The sequence below is a fragment of the Emydura macquarii genome, unplaced genomic scaffold, assembly GCF_026122565.2.
Source record: "Emydura macquarii macquarii isolate MOO-44397 ecotype Brisbane River unplaced genomic scaffold, CSIRO-AGI_Emac_v2 contig_1790, whole genome shotgun sequence".
Lineage (NCBI taxonomy): Eukaryota > Metazoa > Chordata > Testudines > Chelidae > Emydura > Emydura macquarii.
The window spans coordinates 6,143,156-6,159,167 of NW_027131927.1; the positions used below are offsets into that span (position 1 = coordinate 6,143,156).

The following is a 16,012-nucleotide window of genomic DNA, read 5'->3' on the forward strand; positions in this document are numbered from 1 at the left end:
GTTCTAGCCCCTCTCTGTGCCTCAGTTTCCCCCTCCGTAAAATGGTGATAATGATACTGACCCCCTTTGTAATGTGCTTTGAGAGAGCCAGGGATTGTTATTAGCCATCCCTCCCCCCCACAAACCCCCCAGCTCTCTGCCCCCCTCTATCTGCCCTCCCTCCACACCCCCTCCACTCCTCTATATCTCTGTCCCCATCCTTCTAGCTCTCTCCCCCATACACCCCCTCCGCTCCGCTCTGCGTCCCGAGCTGGGCAGTTTGAGCCCCCTGCGCCCCGCCCAGGAGGGGGCTGATGTTGGCAGCTCCCCCCCTCCGGCCCCGCCCGCTTCGGCTTTAAAGAAAGGAAACAAGTTGGCGCCCGAGGCACCGCCCCGCCTCCACCCCGCCCCCGCCCTGCCCGGCGCGGCAGTGCGGAGTGGACTCGGGCAGAAGCCGCTTTCCAGCCGCCGCCGCCGGAGGGTCCCGGGCTGAGCCGAGCCAGCAGCGTCTGCAGGACGCCGATCTCCGGGGGACCCACGCGGGTGGGTCTCATCTACAGCTGCCCTAGAGCCCGAGATAGAACCCAGGAGTCCTGGCTTCCACCCTGCCCCCTGCTCTAACCACTAGACCCCACTCCCATCCCCGGGCCAGGGGTAGAACCCAGGAGTCCTGGTTCCCCTCCTCCTCTGCTCTAACCCATTAGACTCCCCTCCCAGAACTGGGAAAAGAACCCAGGAGTCCTGACTCCCGAGCCCCCCTGTTCTAACCACTAGACACCACTGCCCTCCTCAAGCAACGGACTGACCCCAGGAGTCCCATCCCTGCCGATGCTCCTCCTGCAGAAGAGCCTGGGTCCTGTGACATTGCCCCCCCAGGGGCCCGTGGGCAACCTGTGTGCCAACACCACCCAGCTGCAGGAGGATGGCAGCCCGGTGCTGAGCTCCCTGATGTTCTCCGCTGGCGTGGCGGGCAACGTGGTGGCACTGGCCATCCTGGGCGTGCACCGCAAGGAGCTGCGCACCAAGTCTTCAGCCTTCTGCATCCTGGTGACCGGCCTTGCCGCCACCGACCTTCTGGGCACCTGCTTCCTCAGCCCCGTGGTCTTCGTCAGCTATGCCCGCAACGCCTCGCTGCTGGGCCTGGCCGAGGGCGGGCGGGGGCTGTGCCAGCTCTTCGGCTTTGCCATGACCTTCTTTGGCCTGGCCTCCATGCTCATCTTGTGCGCCATGGCGGTGGAGCGCTGCCTGGCCATCAGCCACCCCTACTTCTACTCTCAGCACAACGGGCGCGGCTGGGCCAAGCTGGCGCTGCCGGCCATCTACGCCTTCAGCGCCTGCTTCTGCAGCTTGCCTTTCCTGGGCGTGGGCCGGCACAAGCAGTATTGCCCCGGCACCTGGTGCTTTGTGGAGATGGCGTCCGGGCAGCCGGGCACCACCGCCTTCTCGCTCACCTACGCCACCCTCATGGCCCTCCTCATCCTCGCCATCTTCCTCTGCAACGGCTCCGTCATCGTCAGCCTCTGCCAGATGTACCGCAAGCAGCGGGCCCGGCGCGGCTCCCTGGGGCTGGCCCGGCGCCGCCGGAAGAGCTGGTTCGGCCAAGGGGAGGAGGAGGTGGATCACCTGGTGTTGCTGGCCCTCATGACCGTCATCTTCGTCATCTGCTCCCTGCCACTCACGGTACGCGCCGGCCAGCTCCGGGGGGGCGGGCGTGGCAAGGGACCGTGATTCCCGGGGACCCTGGCGGGCTGGGCAGACTGTGGGTCCCTGGGAGTGCACTTGGGCAGATGCTGAGGTCCTGGAGTGGCGTCAGGGAGACTGTGAGGGGCTGGGTTGGGGACATGGCAGAGGATCCTGGGTGGTTCCCCAGAGCTGCCCTGATATTTGCCGTGGCCAAGCCCCACCAGCCGCCAGTGCCTGGAGAGGGGGGCTGTTGATCCTTCCCCACTGTCCTTGTGGGAGCCGGGCTCACGGATGGCACGCGGGGCCAAGACAAACACAGCTGGGCCCAGTTCCCAGGCGCTGTTTGCACACAGGTCCAGCATGCCCTCGCCGGCTTTTCCACTCACAACCCCCAGATAATAACAGCCTTGTTGAGCTGGGGGGTGGAGGGGAGGGATGTTGTCAAGGATGCTAGAGGCTCCTGCAGGGTAGTGGATTGGGGTGGGTGGGTTGTGAGGCTTTCTATAGGCTTCCGGGACGGGGTGTGTTTAGATCCATTGAGGGGAATGGGGTTGTCAGAGACGCTGTAGTTCCTGGGGGGATCCATGGGTGGGGGTGTCAGATCAGGAATGCTTTATTTCCTTGCGGGGGGGGGTGTGTGTGTGTGGATCTGTTGGGGGGGGGGTGTCAGGGACCCTGTAGTTTCTGGGGGGGGGGATCAGTTGGAGATGTGTGTCAGGGATGCTGTAGTTCCAGGGTGAGGGTGATCCGTTGGCGGGGGGGTGAAGTGTCAGGGACGGTGTAGTTCTTGGGGGGGAGATGGATCCATGGGGAGCAGGAGGTGTCAGGAATGCTGTAGTTTCTGGGGTGGGTTGTGGATCAGTCGGTGGGGGGGGGTGTCAGTGACTCTAGTTCCTGGGGGGGATCAGTCAGGGGGTGTCAGGGAAGCTGCAGTTCCTGAGGTGCGGGTGGATCTATTGGGGGGTGTCAGTGACTCTGTAGTCCCTGCCAGAGGGGGTGGATCCCTCAGGGGTATGTGTCAGGGACGCTGTAGTTCCTGAGGGGGGTGATGGGTCAGTTGGGGGAGGTGTCAGGGAAGCTGTAGTTCCTGGGATGTGTGTGGATCAGTTGTGCGGAGGGTGTCAGGGAAGTTGTAGCTCCTGGGGGGAGGAATGGATCTGTCGGGTGGAGGTGTCAAGGAAGCTGTAGTTCCTAGGTGGGGTGAATGAGTCGGGTGGGGTGTCAGGGATGCTGTAGTTCCTGGGGAAAGTGGTGTGGGTCCATGGGGTGCAGGGGGGTGGTGTTGGAGAAGCTGTAGTTCCTGCGGAGGTGAGGTGGATCTGTCAGGGTGCGTGTGTGTCAGGGATGCCTTCTATGAAATGGTGACTGGCTCTGCGGATGTGGGGAAAGCGGTGGACATGATATACCTTGACTTTAGCAAAGCTTTTGATACAGTCTCCCACAGTATTTTTATCAGCAAGTTAAAGAAGTATGGATTGGATGAATGGTCTATAAGGTGGGTAGAGAGCTGGCTAGATCACCGGGATCAATGGGTAGTGATCAATGGCTCCATGTCTAGCTGGCAGCCGGTCACAAGTGGAGTGCCCCAGGGGTCGGTCCTGGAGCCAGTTTTGTTCAACGTCGTTATTAATGATCTGGAGGTTGGGGTGGATTGCACCCTCAGCAAGTTTGCAGATGACACTAAGCTGGGGGAGTGGTAGATACACTCGCTGGGGGGCAGGGATAAGATACAGAGTGACCTAGACAAATTAGAGGATTGGGCCAAAAGAAATCTGATGAGGTTCAACAAGGACACGTGCAGAGTCCTGCACTTAGGACAGAAGAATCCCATGCACAGCTACAGACCGGGCACCGACGAGCTATGCAGCAGTTCTGCAGAAAAGGACCTGGGGGTAACAGTGGATAAGAAACTGGATATGAGTCAGCAGTGTGCCCTGGTTGCCTAGAAGGCTAATAGCATATTGGGCTGCATTAGTAGAAGCATTGCCAGCAGATCGAGGGAAGTGATTATTCCCCTCTATTCGGCATTGGTGAGGCCATATTTGGAGTATCATGTCCAGTTTTGGGCCTCCCACTGCGGGAAGGATGTGGACAAGTTGGAAAGAGTCCAGGGGAGGGCAACAAAAATGATTAGGGGGCTGGAGCACATGACTTATGAGGAGAGGCTGAGGGAACTGGGCTTGTTTAGTCTGCAGAAGAGAAGAATGAGGGGGGATTTGATAGCAGCTTCAACTACCTTAAAGGGGGTTCCAGGGAGGATGGAGCTGGGCTGTTCTCAGTGGCGGCAGATGACAGAACAAGAAGCAACGGTCTCAACTTGCAGTGGGGAAGGTCTAGGTTGGATATTAGGAAAAACGTTTTCCCTAGGAGGGTGGTGAAGCACTGGAATGGGTTACCCAGGGAGGTGGTGGAATCTCCATCTTTAGAGGTTTTTAAGCTGCGGCTTGACAAAGCCCTGGCTGGGATGATATAGCTGAGGTTAGTCCTGCTCTGAGCAGGGGGTTGGACTAGATACCTCCTGAGGTCCCTTCCAACCCTCATCTTCTAGGATTCTATGATGCTGTAGTTCCTGGGGGTCTTGGATCAGTCAGGGAAGGTGTCAGGCATGCTGTAGTTCCTGGGGTGTGTGTGAATCAGTTGTGCAGGGGGTGTCAGGGAAGTTGTAGTTCCTGTGGGGGGTGTGGATCTGTTGAGGGGTGTCAGGGATGCTGTAGTTCCTGTGGGGGGTGTGGATCCGTTGAGGGGTGTCAGGGATGCTGTAGTTCCTGTGAGGGGGTCGATCTGTTGGGGGGGATGTTGGGGAAGTTACAGATCCTGGGGGAGGGGTGGTCTGTCAGGGTGTGTGTGTCAGGGAAGCTGTAGTTCCTGTGGAGGGGTGTGGATCTGTTGGGGGAGGGTGTCAGGGAAGTTATAGATGTTGGGGGAGGGGCAGTCTGTCTGGGAGGGTGTGTGTGTGGGGGGGGGAGGAGGTTGGCAGGGACCCTGGAGGCTCCTGGCTGCAGGGCCCCAGGGTTCTGGAGGGATGAATGGGGGGAACACACCTGGAGTGGGGCCCAGCCCAGCCCTCCACCTGCTGAGAGGCAGCAGCTGCCCCTGGTTCACTGGGGAAGCTGATGGTTCCTCTGTGTGTGGGAGTGGAGCCAGACTCGGGCCCTAGGGAAGGAGCAGCAGGAGTCTGGGGAAGGGCCCTCATCGGCTTATCAGAGACCCAGGAATCCACCACTGCAGTGCAGCCACCTCTGGGGCGGGGCATGGTAGCCAGTTAACACTGCATGGGAACATTAAACTATTCTATCCCCCTGCACATCCATCCATCAGTCTGTCTGTCTGTCTCTGTTGCTACATTTATTTATCTAACTGTCTAAGTATATCCATCCCCATACACACCCCTCTGTCTATCTGTCCCTTGCAAAGTTTATTTGTCCACCTATGTCCAGAGAGGTGATAGGATGGATGATGATTGATAATACTGTGGGTGGATGCCTTGAATTGAGATTTCTTTCTCGTGTCGGCGGTTGAGGAGCCGTGTGAGAAGGCAGGACCGTAAATGGAGACAGCCCAGGTCGCTTGGAGTGTCATCCTTAGACTCCAGGGTTAACACACAATGAGCTCGTTGAGACTAGAGGCGTTCACCCCTCTTGGAGCTGGCAACAGGGGAAGTTTTTTTTGAAACCCTGCAGGCAAGGGGCGGCTGGGCTGTGATCCTTCCCTGAGGCATGGGCTGACAAGCAGACTCTGTAGTTCTCTCCAAGCACCCACGTGGGGATGTTAAGATTCAGCCGATGGCACTGACAGCTTTGCGTCTGCTTCTTCTCTCTCCTGGGCATAGGAGGATGGGAGGCAGATTCCAGGCAGCTGAGATTCCCTGCTGCTCCGCAGTAAATGGCCAGAGATCAGGATTTACAGCCAGGTGTGAGATGGGAACCCAGTGCTGAGGCCTGGAGCTGGTTTTGGGGTGGTGGGGGTTGTTCTGTGATCCTCGAGGGAAGGGATCAGAGATCTGGGGGGGGATTGTTTAAAATCCAGCAGAGGAAGGGGGAAACCGGGAGTAGTTGCCTGCTCCCTTTTGTTGAACTGTTGCTGCAAACAGCTGTGGCTGAGGGTGGAAAGTCCCATCCACAGTAAGAACCAAGTGGTGGTAACTGTAAGTTTCCAGGGCCGCCGGGATCTCATGACACCAGCCCAACTGCCCCTGGGGCGGGTGTCCCAGACGTCAGGGACCAGGTCTGTAGCTCGTGTTTCCCTAGCGCGGCTGGGATTGAATCCAGGGCTGCTCGCGCTTTCCCACAATGCAGTGCACCTCTCCAGTCGGAGCGACTACTCACAAGTCCCTTGGGCCTAGCTGCAGCTGGCATTCCAGAAGCCTCTGCACTCATTTGGGGGGTGGGAATCTGGAAGGGGGGGGATGCTGCCCCCCCCCCAGCTCTTGAGGGATGGAGGGTACGGTCCGGATGCTGATCTGGCTCCTCCTCCGTAACCCCACCAGCCCCAGTGACAGCCCCTGTTCAGAGCTGAGGCAGCCGATATCAGGGTCATGCTCATGGAGGAGGCGGCAGGCTCTAGTGCTGAATCTTGCACACCGGATCCGGGAGTGAGTGCTGGTGTCAGTGCCCTGGCTACGGGCCCCGTTTCATGCCTGGCTACAGGCCCCGTTGCACACCGGATCCAAGAGTGAGTGCTGGTGTCAGTGCCCTGGCTACGGGCCCCGTTGCACACCGGATCCGGGAGTGAGTGCTGGTGTCAGTGCCCTGGCTACGGGCCCCGTTTCATGCCTGGCTACAGGCCCCGTTGCACACCGGATCCAAGAGTGAGTGCTGGTGTCAGTGCCCTGGCTACGGGCCCCGTTGCACACCGGATCCGGGAGTGAGTGCTGGTGTCAGTGCCCTGGCTACGGGCCCCGTTTCATGCCTGGCTACGGGCCTCGTTGCACACCGGATCCAGAGATTCGAATCCTGCTGTGCTGCTGCTTTAACAATCGGAAAAACAAATCCTTTCGGTGATTATCAGGCAAACAGGCTGTTTATTGTTCCCTGATTGTTAAACCAACATGGGGGCAGGAAGGCGACTAGACGGGTTTGCAAAGAGCTGCTGAAGGAGAGCAGCCTGGGCTGGTATCTTGGTTCTCAGTCGTGACCCAGTAAATACCTTCATGCAAAAACCCTCTGGCTGGGTCTCTCTTACCCCCGACACTGGCTACATACATGAATGTGAGAAGTACTACAGAAATGCACCGTGCCTAGCTGCCGCTCCTGTCCCTTGGAGCTGGCTGGGCTTTGCTCAGCTCCATGCTCCCGGCGTTGCAATCTGGTGGGGGGGCAGCGCTGCTCAGGTTTGTCCCAGCCCCCCCCGACTGGGCCAGGTGGGTTAAATTTGTGTGACTGGCATTACGAGCTGGTACAAGTGGCCCAGTGCTTCTCGCTGCCCATGATGGAGGAGTGGCTGGGCCAGACCTCCATGGCACTGCGCCCCCAGGTGCCAGGCCACAATGCCTGGAGCAGGGAGCCGAACCTAGCCAGCCAGGGGTGAGCTCTGCAAATACCCCTGAGGGTCTCCTGACCCGACACCCCTCCCATGCGACCCTTCGGTGCCTTCTGCCAACCTAGTTTTGGGTCTAGGACATGCGGCATAGGCCAGGTTTCTATCCCCAGGGCGAGGGGGCAGAGCAGGGAGGGCTGGGAGCCAGGACTCCTGGGTTCTGTTCCTGGCTCTGATGGGTGGCTCTCGGGAGGTCACTTCCCCTCCCCATGCCATGCCCCCACCATTTATAAAACAGACATGGCAAGAGCCATCCCAACGTGAGCAAGGGCTCTGGGCTGAGAGGTGGCATGTACGTTAGCACAAAGTGCTATCCAACCCCATCCATGTGCATGCGCACTCTGTGTGTGTGTGTGTGTGTGTGTGTGTGTGAGAGAGAGCGCACTGTTGCCTCCTAGTGGATGGCATCAGAGCTGTTCATCCATGTGTCACAGCCCCTGTACTGTTCTCAGCTGATGGTGATTTCCCTGTAGTTCAGGCACCGGACATTTGGGCTTTAGAAGCTGGTCAGATCAGCTGCAGCGACTGCTACGGTGTTGTTACAGCATTCGCTGTGATCCTGGCAGCTCATGGGACTCCACAGCCTTCCCCGAGGTGCCTGGAGCAAACATTGCCATGGGGCGTCTCTCCAAACGCGGCTCCTAACACGCTCCTTGTCCTTCCAAACCCTCCCTGCTCGATCGCGCTTATCGGCTGCCCGGCACTGATAGAGCCTGTTGGGCAGCTCCACCCCAGGCTTTCCTTCACCTGTTTCAACATTGCCTTTCCGTCCTATCGCTTCCCCTGGCGGACCCCTGTCGCTCCAGCAACACATAACAAGCGCACAACACCACAGCGGGCCCGATCCCCAGCCGGCATAAGTCAACCATAGCAGCCCCGGAGTCATCTGAGCTGTGCAGATTTACACTGATCTGGCCCAAGAGATCCTGGGGTCAGAGCCCCTCTGCTTTTGCCTCTCCCCCCCCCATTCCCATGGCATGTCTAGAGCCCCCAGTGTGCACACATCGGCCTGGCACGGCGTCTCTCTCAGCGTGATTCATTCTTTCCTCTTTGGATTTAGTTCTTCTCCTGTGTCTGTAAATTACAGAGGGGCCTCGGATCTGATGGCCTTGTTCTTGCGTTTCCCATTTGAAGCTTTAAATAGAGAGGGCGATGATCATGGGGCCTGACTCGGATCTCTTCGACACCGGGGGCGTGATTTCTGATTTACACGGGCATGAGCAACTGGAAAGTTGAACTCCAGTTCTCCGTTTGCTCCCACTGGGTGCAAATCGGGGGTAACCCCCTGACATCAGGGCGGTTACGCTGATCAAAAATCAGCCCCTCGTTTTTAACATGACCCCCAGGGGTTCAGGGCTGTGAATCAGCTGCAGCCGGCACATTTTTTTAAGACCCTCTTTCTGATGTTTCTAATTACACCTGAGATTGCTAGGGTGACTCTGCCCTGCCATCCACACCTGGGTAAGATGTGGGTAAAGACAGAGACCCAGACTGGCTGGCCAGCATTTCACACTCATTTCCACTGGAGTACGAAATCAGACCAGGTGCAGGGCAGAGAAGAAATACTCCCCTTCTGTGAGTGTGCGTGTGTGCCCGTGTGTGTGTATGGGTTTGTGCAGCCCGTGTGTGTGCATGCATGTGTACGAAGTCTGTGCATACGTGCAATTTGATTCACTTGCTCTGGTTGTTGTCTGTGCTCCTTCTCTGGCATGTCTGTTGCACACTCACATTGGTGCAAGTTACACTTCTTGGCCACATGCACCAGTTTTCTCTCCCATCTGCAGGCCCCCCAGGCCTGATTCTGCTCTCACTCCCCCTGCTTCTGTATCACACTAGTGTCACTGATGTCCAGGTCTTCCTCCTGTTTTCTCTTGGGGTGACCGAGGGCAGCAGCTGCCTGTGGGAGGCTGAGACCCCGATTCTCTTCCACCATTGATCATGTGTCAGTCTGGGCTCTCCCGGGCGCGTGGGTCACCTTCTTCCTTAGAAGGGACACTCGCTATCAGGTTAAACACTGACATCAGGAGACCGGAACCTGTGACTCTGGGTCACTTTTGATTTACACCAATGTAGCTGCTTGAACTGTAATGGAGTCACTTCTGTTTTACACCAGTGCTACCCCACTGGCTTCAGTGGAGTCACTCCCGAGCTACGCCTCAGGAAGAAGAGAATTAAGCGCGTTGCCACTGAAACCTTTGCTTCCAGTTTTCACACGGGCCTATCTCTTCTGCCTTCTATAGAGCTAGTCCAGATTTACACGGTGGTGACCAACAGGGGAATTATCCCTGCTGACTCCTGCGGAGTTACTGCTCCTTCATACCCTGTTGTGAGAGCTGAATCGTGGCCCTGTCGTTAAAAAAACCAACACAAACCTGATCCAGTGTCATGAAACATTCACAGACGGTCAAATTAGAGTGTAAACAACCAACCAAACCTCTCGGTCCTATTCTCTCCATTTCTGCTATTTTGTGGTTGGGTTTTTTTTCCTCGTTTTTTTTTCTCAGCAGGCACTATGAGAATCTTCAGTCAGTTTCAGTTCCCTTGAGAGTCAATTTCTGGCCAATTTCATTTCACGCCCTCCAAGTCCTCTGCTCGGATTAGGAAAAAGGAGATGTTTATTTACAATCTGCTCCTTCTTCAGAGGGGAACTTGGCTGAGGATTAATTGGAGCTGTCTGCCCAGCTCTCGGCCGTGGGGCATTGAATTTAATGAGGCGCCCGGTATTGAATTTAACGGGGATACGTGAAGCAGGAGGGGGGTGTGATGGGATACTGATGAGCTATGTCCCGTTCTGTTGTCCCCACTTCCAGAAGGACAGATTGGAGAGGTCAGAGTAGATTGACGTAAGGACTGAAAAATTGTCCTTATAGCGATAGATTGTTATTGATTATGTGGTTTGCGGTAGTGCTCAGGGCCACATTGCAGTAGTGCTCAGGGACTGTACAATTTTTATTGCTATTAGGTGCATTACGATAGCACTTAGGAGCCCCCATCATGGACCAGAGTCCTGTTCCACCAGGTGCTGTACATTAATTGATATTAGGTGCATTACAGTAATGCTTAGGTACACCAATCATGAACCAGGGCCCCATTATACCAGGTGCTATACATTTTTATTACTATTAGGTGCATTATGGTAATGCTTAGGTGCCCCAATCATGAACCAGGGCCCTGTTGCACCAGGTGCTGTACATTTGTATTGCTATTAGGTTGTTCTGGGTTTGTACAGCGCCTGGCGCAACAGGGCCCTGGTCTGTGACAGGGGATCCTAGGTCCTACCCTAACACGTCTCTGTCCCAAAGAGCTGACATTCAACAGTTGGCCGTCAGACAGACTGACAGATGGGGGCATACAAGGAAACAATGAGACAGCGCTGGACAGCACCAGGGGCTCCTCTGTGAAGGCCAGTCTCCAACACATCCACAGTTGGTGAGGTCCATTCCCGGCTCTGCCCTGGCCTGCTGGGTGACACCTGCCCCTTGGTGCCTCAGTTTTCCCATCTCTAAAAGGGGGATAATGATTCTGACCCTCCTTTGTAAAGTGCTCTGAGAGTTACCGCTGGGAAGAGCTAGATAAGTGCGAGGGATTATAGAGCAATTATTATTGTTCCTGAGCTGAAGTGAGAGGTTCACGCCCCGAAGGTCGCTGAGATAGCTTGGAGTTGTGGGCCTGGTGCCAGCTGGGCCGGGCCCTCTGTCCTGGGTCAGTCCCTGTCCATCCCAGCCCAGCATCTGTCCACCTTTCTCTCTTTCTCTCATGACTCTACTTTACCACCCTTAGAAAAAGAGGTTTGCAGGGAGATGGCTCTGAGGTGTTTGGAGTCATAGCGTTCAAGGACAGAAGGGGCTGTGACTAGGAGATCTAGGATCCCTTGTGGGCTCAAACACTATGAAAATTCTGGTTGGACTCTCATCACCTGAGAGTCCCACTCAGCCATTCCTCCCTCCAGCCCATATCTGGTGGTCGAGCTAGAGCGGCGCTTTTAGACAGACACGCCTGACTTCAAGTGATGGAGACCCTACTCCATCCTTTGGGAGCTGCCCCTGGGGAGGATTCCTCTCCCGGTTACAGATGTGCACCTTATTTCCGGTCCAAATTTGTCTCGCTTCAGCTCCAGCCATCGCATTTCATTTGGCCTGCAGGTGCTAGACGAAAGAGCCCTCTGCTCTCTGAAATCTCCTCCCCGGGGAGGCACTTATAGGCTGTAATCAACCCTTCCCTTTGACAAGCTAAATAGATCAAGTTCCTCTTATGCATCGTTATTCGTATCCCTTGTTTCCTCCCACTCCCTCCTCTGTCTGTCTCCACTTGGTGTTCCTGGCGTCATTCTTAGATTGTGGTGGAGATCGGCCTTGCTGCGCTGGACTCGCGAGCCTGAGGGGCTAAGAGCTGTCAGGACCCAGATTCCACACACCCTCCCCGCCATCCCTCCTTGGGTTGAGTGGCATTTCTCCAAGACAAGTCAGTTACCTCTCCAGGGAGCAGCCTCCAACCTGACAGGGATGAAACTTATCCTGTGTCCAGCCTGGTGCTGCGCCATTGAGCGACTCCGGTTTCACACCAGGTTGGGTGAGGGAGGTCTCTCTGCAGCTGGATCTGCCTTCCCAGGCAGCCCCGACTATCACCAGGGGCAGGAAAGAGATGATTTTCAAAGGTGCCCTTTGACGAGCCAAGATCTTGTTAACTGTCCACTGGAAAAAGTGCCGGGGCTCATTTCCAGTCTGGATTCGACTTGTGTCAGCTGTAGGTTCTAGATTTGCCCTGCGATAGCCACTGGCCCCACACAGACCCTGTCTGCCCCCCAGTAAAGGAGTCAGGGCTGGATCCTTGTCACCGAGGGGACCCTGGTCAATAGGAGGAGATGGTAGAGACTTTGCTTCTCCTTGCCACCTCATCCTGTCACTTAGTAACCACCCCTCTGCCTCCAGGGGCGCTTCCTGGAGTGGCCCAGCGGGGTGCAGCCAGGTGGGCACTGGTGAGTCGGCATGGCACAGCCCCGGTTTGTGTGGGCGGCCTGGGAGGAAACCGGGAGGGCTGGGCATGAGAACGAGTCCTCGGGCCCAGCAGGGGGCGCTCTCTGGGGAAGCTGTGTGGCCCAGCGGCTAGGGTGCCAGCCAGGGGTCGGGACACATGGGTTTCATACCCAGCTCTGCCATTGGGCTGTGGGGGGGGGAGGGGTCATTGCTCCCTGTGGCTCAGTTTCCCTGCCTGCCTTGTCTAATTTAGATGGACTCTGTGCAGCCCAACGTGTCTCGCTGGGAGCTTTGTGGCCGGACGGAAGATGCTGCCCCCGTCTGTCCCCTCATTGACCCTATCTGCTTCTGCGCCCCTGGGAGTGAAATGAGCATGGCCCACGTTACCCGGCCTCCCAGCCGGCTGACAGGTCTCAAACTGTAACTAACAGGAAATCAGCATCACAGGGAACCGTTTCCAGCGGGGTCCCACTGGGGCTTGGCCCTTTGCTGCTTAACATAAAAGAAAACATGAAATTATCCCTGGTAAAGTTTGCAGAGGCCCCCAAAACTGGGGAGAGGTAAATGATGGAGGGGACAGATCTGGCTTGCTGGGTAAGCGGGGCGCAAGCAAACACTACGTTTTTTAAACATGACTAAATGTTAATGTATCGATCTGGGAACTGAGGATGTCGGCCGTACTTACAGGCTGGGGACCTCTCTCCTGGGAAGCAGCGACTCTGAAAAAGATCTGGGGGTGGGGGTGGAGAATCAGCTGAACGTGAGCTCCCAGTGTGATAGCGTGGTCAAAAGAGCTAATGCAGTCCTGGGATGTATAAACTGGGGGATCTGGAGCAGAGAGGGTATTTTCCCTTTGGATTTGGCACTGGTGAGACCGCTGCTGGAATCCTGTGTCCAGTTCTGGTGCCCACAATTCAAGAAGGGTGGTGATGAATTGCAGAGGGGTCAGAGAAGAACCATGAGGATGATGAAAGGATTAAAAAATCTGCCTCATAGGGAGTGACTCCAGGAGCTCGATCTATTTAGTTCAACAAAGAGAAGGCTAAGGGGTGACTGGATCCTCGTCTATCTGTACCTGCCTGGGGAACAAATATTGAATAATGGGCTCTTCAGTCTAGCAGAGAAAGATCTAGCATGACCCAGTGGCTGAAAGCTGAAGCCAGACTGTGAATATGGTGTACATTTTTCACAGGGAGAGTAATTAACCAGTGGAAGAAGTTACCCAGGGTTGTGGTAGATTCTCCAGCCCTGACAATGTTTAAATCAAGCTGGGATGTTTTGCTAAGAGCCTTGCTGTAGCAATGATTGTGGAGCTGTTCTCTGGCCTGCGTCAAGAGGGACGGCTTGGAATCTATGAATCTGCCTCCTTCAGCCTGGCCAGCGAGCCTGGCCTGGGTCTCTGGGGGTGGGGTGGGGAGAAGGCAATTAAGGCCATGCCCGAGGCCCCTGCTCCTAGATTTTCCTGATCCCATATGCCATAATTTTTTTTTAATTTAAAATGAAAAAGGGTGTTTCCAGCCCTTGGGGGTGGTGAGAAAAGCTCTACAATGGGACAGTGAGTCTGCGCTGCCTGAGTCTGCAGACCTGAGCTGATTGCTCCCAGGAGTAGCTGCCCTGTGCATCCCCGGTGCTCCTTGCCACCCCCACTGCTCTGTGTGGGGAGGAGGAGGGGAGCGCAGCAGGTCCAGCCCCCCTGCAAGCAGAGGCGCCCCAACTGCTGGAGTGAACACTGGCAACCCCTGCCTCTGCCAGGAGGGGGCGGAGCCCTAGCACAGGAAGAGGGCGGAGCCTGTGGGTGTAGGTAAATCCAGCCTTGTATGAGCCCGGGGCTTTTAGCAGATGCTCTGCTGGTTGACATAAAGGAGCAGCTCCCCCAGCATGCAGCTGTAGCAGACTCTTGTCCTCTGGAGGGTGACCTGACCCCATAATCTCCCAGGGGTGAGGGATTGTACCCCCATCACACACAGCTGGAGAGCAGACAGAAAAGCCTGAGCACATGGGCACCCATGGGGGTGGGAGGGCCAGCAGCTGGGGACTCGCCTGACACTGGCCCCTGGTTGCTCTGGGAAGAGTGGTGGCTAGTGGTTAGAGCAGGGGGGCTGGGAGCCAGGACTCCTGAGTTCTAGCTGCAGATCCAGGGTTCGGCTCACCTGGGGGTGTCCCGCATGGGTGGGTTACCAGCACCGGGCTGGCGACCCGGGGACTGTGGCTCTGGGGGGCAGCCAGGGTGTGTGTGTGTGTGTGTGTGCGTGTGTGTCAGCTTGTGATGTGGGGTCAATAAGTAGAACCACTCGGGGGGTTAAAGGTCACAGAGCTGAACACCCCCCCCAGCTCCAACCCCTGGCTCCTCCTGCTCTGCATCCCCTCCCGCAGCTCCAACCCCCTCTTGTAGTCTCTTTTAACATCACGTCCCCACAGGCAGTGGCTGTAACCCTCCTTCTCCCCCCAGATCCGTGCCTACATCGGTGGGCTGGCCCCGGACGGCTATGAGAAGGGCGACATGGTGGCCTTTCGCTTCAGCGCCCTCAACCCCATCCTGGATCCCTGGATCTTCATCCTCTTCCGCAAGGCTGTCTTCCGCAGCCTGCGCTCGCTGCTCTGCTGGCCCTGGGCCGGGCGCCGGACCCCGGAGCCCCGCACGTTGGACAGCGTCCCCTTCCCGGCCAAGTTCTCCAGCTGAGATGTGGACCGTGGGTACCGTGCAGGCACTGCCAGGCCTCGCCGTGGGCGCCACAGACACTGGCCACAGGCACCGACTACGGGCACCTGGGACTCTCCACCCAGCCCCACCCACCTGCGACAGACGCTGCTGGGGGCAGGGGAGGCAAGCCGACTGAGGAAGAGGAGGATGAAGAGGAAGCCCAGGTCACATGCCAGGGTGGGGGCAGGACGACGTGCGCGACTGGACAGAGTGCGAGCAAAGGGGCCAAGCGGCGGAGACCCCCCTCCTATTGTGGGGCAGAGCCACCTGGGGGGAAGGATGTGGGTGCCCCTCCGGGGCATATGAGGGACACTTGGGGTAGAAGTTGGAAGCTGGCACCAGTGGCTGAGCCCCCTGGGGGGGGACATCAGGTCAGGGAGGGGACAAGGGATGGGATTTTGGCCCCTGACTCTGACCCCACCCCCCACCCTGGGCACAATCCAAATGGGAGGTGGAGGGGGCCATGGACATTGGTGGGTGTGGCTGGGCTGTGCGCCCCCCTCCCCTTGTGGAAATGGTGCGGGCCGGCCTCAGGCTCGTTAATTAGTGCTTCAGTCGCTCTTATTAAAGAAAGTGTAAAAGTCGCTTCCCAGTCATCACTGTGTATTAGTGTGGGGGGGGGAGGGATCCCGGGCTGGGACGGCAGGGGGCTGCGGGTTGGCAGTGAGGGGCACCAGCAGAGATATGGGCAGTAGAGCGGGGAGAAGCTCAGGGCTGGAGTGCCAGGGGGCTGTGGCTCCGGAGTGAGGGGTGTTGGAAGAGCTGTGTGCCTGGATGCCATGGGGTGACCCGAGGGTTGTTTGTGCCCCCAGTTAAGAACATAAGAATGGCCAGACTGGCTCAGACCAGTGGCCAATGCCAGGTGCTTGAGGGAATGAACAGACCAGGTAATCATCAAGTGATCCATTCCCTATCGCCCATTCCCAACCTCTGGCAAACAGCAATCCCTGCCTATTCTGGCCAATAACATTGATGGACCTATCCTCCAGGAACTTATATAGTTCTTTTTTGAACCCCATTATAGTCTTGGCCTTCACAACATCCTCTGGCAAGGAGTTCCACAGGTTGACTGTGCATTGTGTGAAGAAATATTTCCTTTTGTTCATTTTAAGCCTGCTGCCTATTAATTTCATTGGGTGAC

The 16,012-nt window shown here is 56.9% G+C and overlaps 1 protein-coding gene across 1 annotated transcript; it reads left to right on the forward strand.

Annotated features, from left to right (window-relative positions):
• The first annotated feature begins 807 nt into the window (after nucleotides 1-807).
• PTGIR (prostaglandin I2 receptor) lies at nucleotides 808-15,451 on the forward strand. The gene is made up of 2 exons (XM_067557257.1): nucleotides 808-1,659; nucleotides 14,620-15,451. The coding sequence occupies exons 1-2, from the start codon at nucleotides 808-810 to the stop codon at nucleotides 14,848-14,850; spliced, it is 1,083 nt and encodes a 360-aa protein (XP_067413358.1). The 3' UTR covers nucleotides 14,851-15,451.
• Nucleotides 15,452-16,012: the final 561 nt, after the last annotated feature.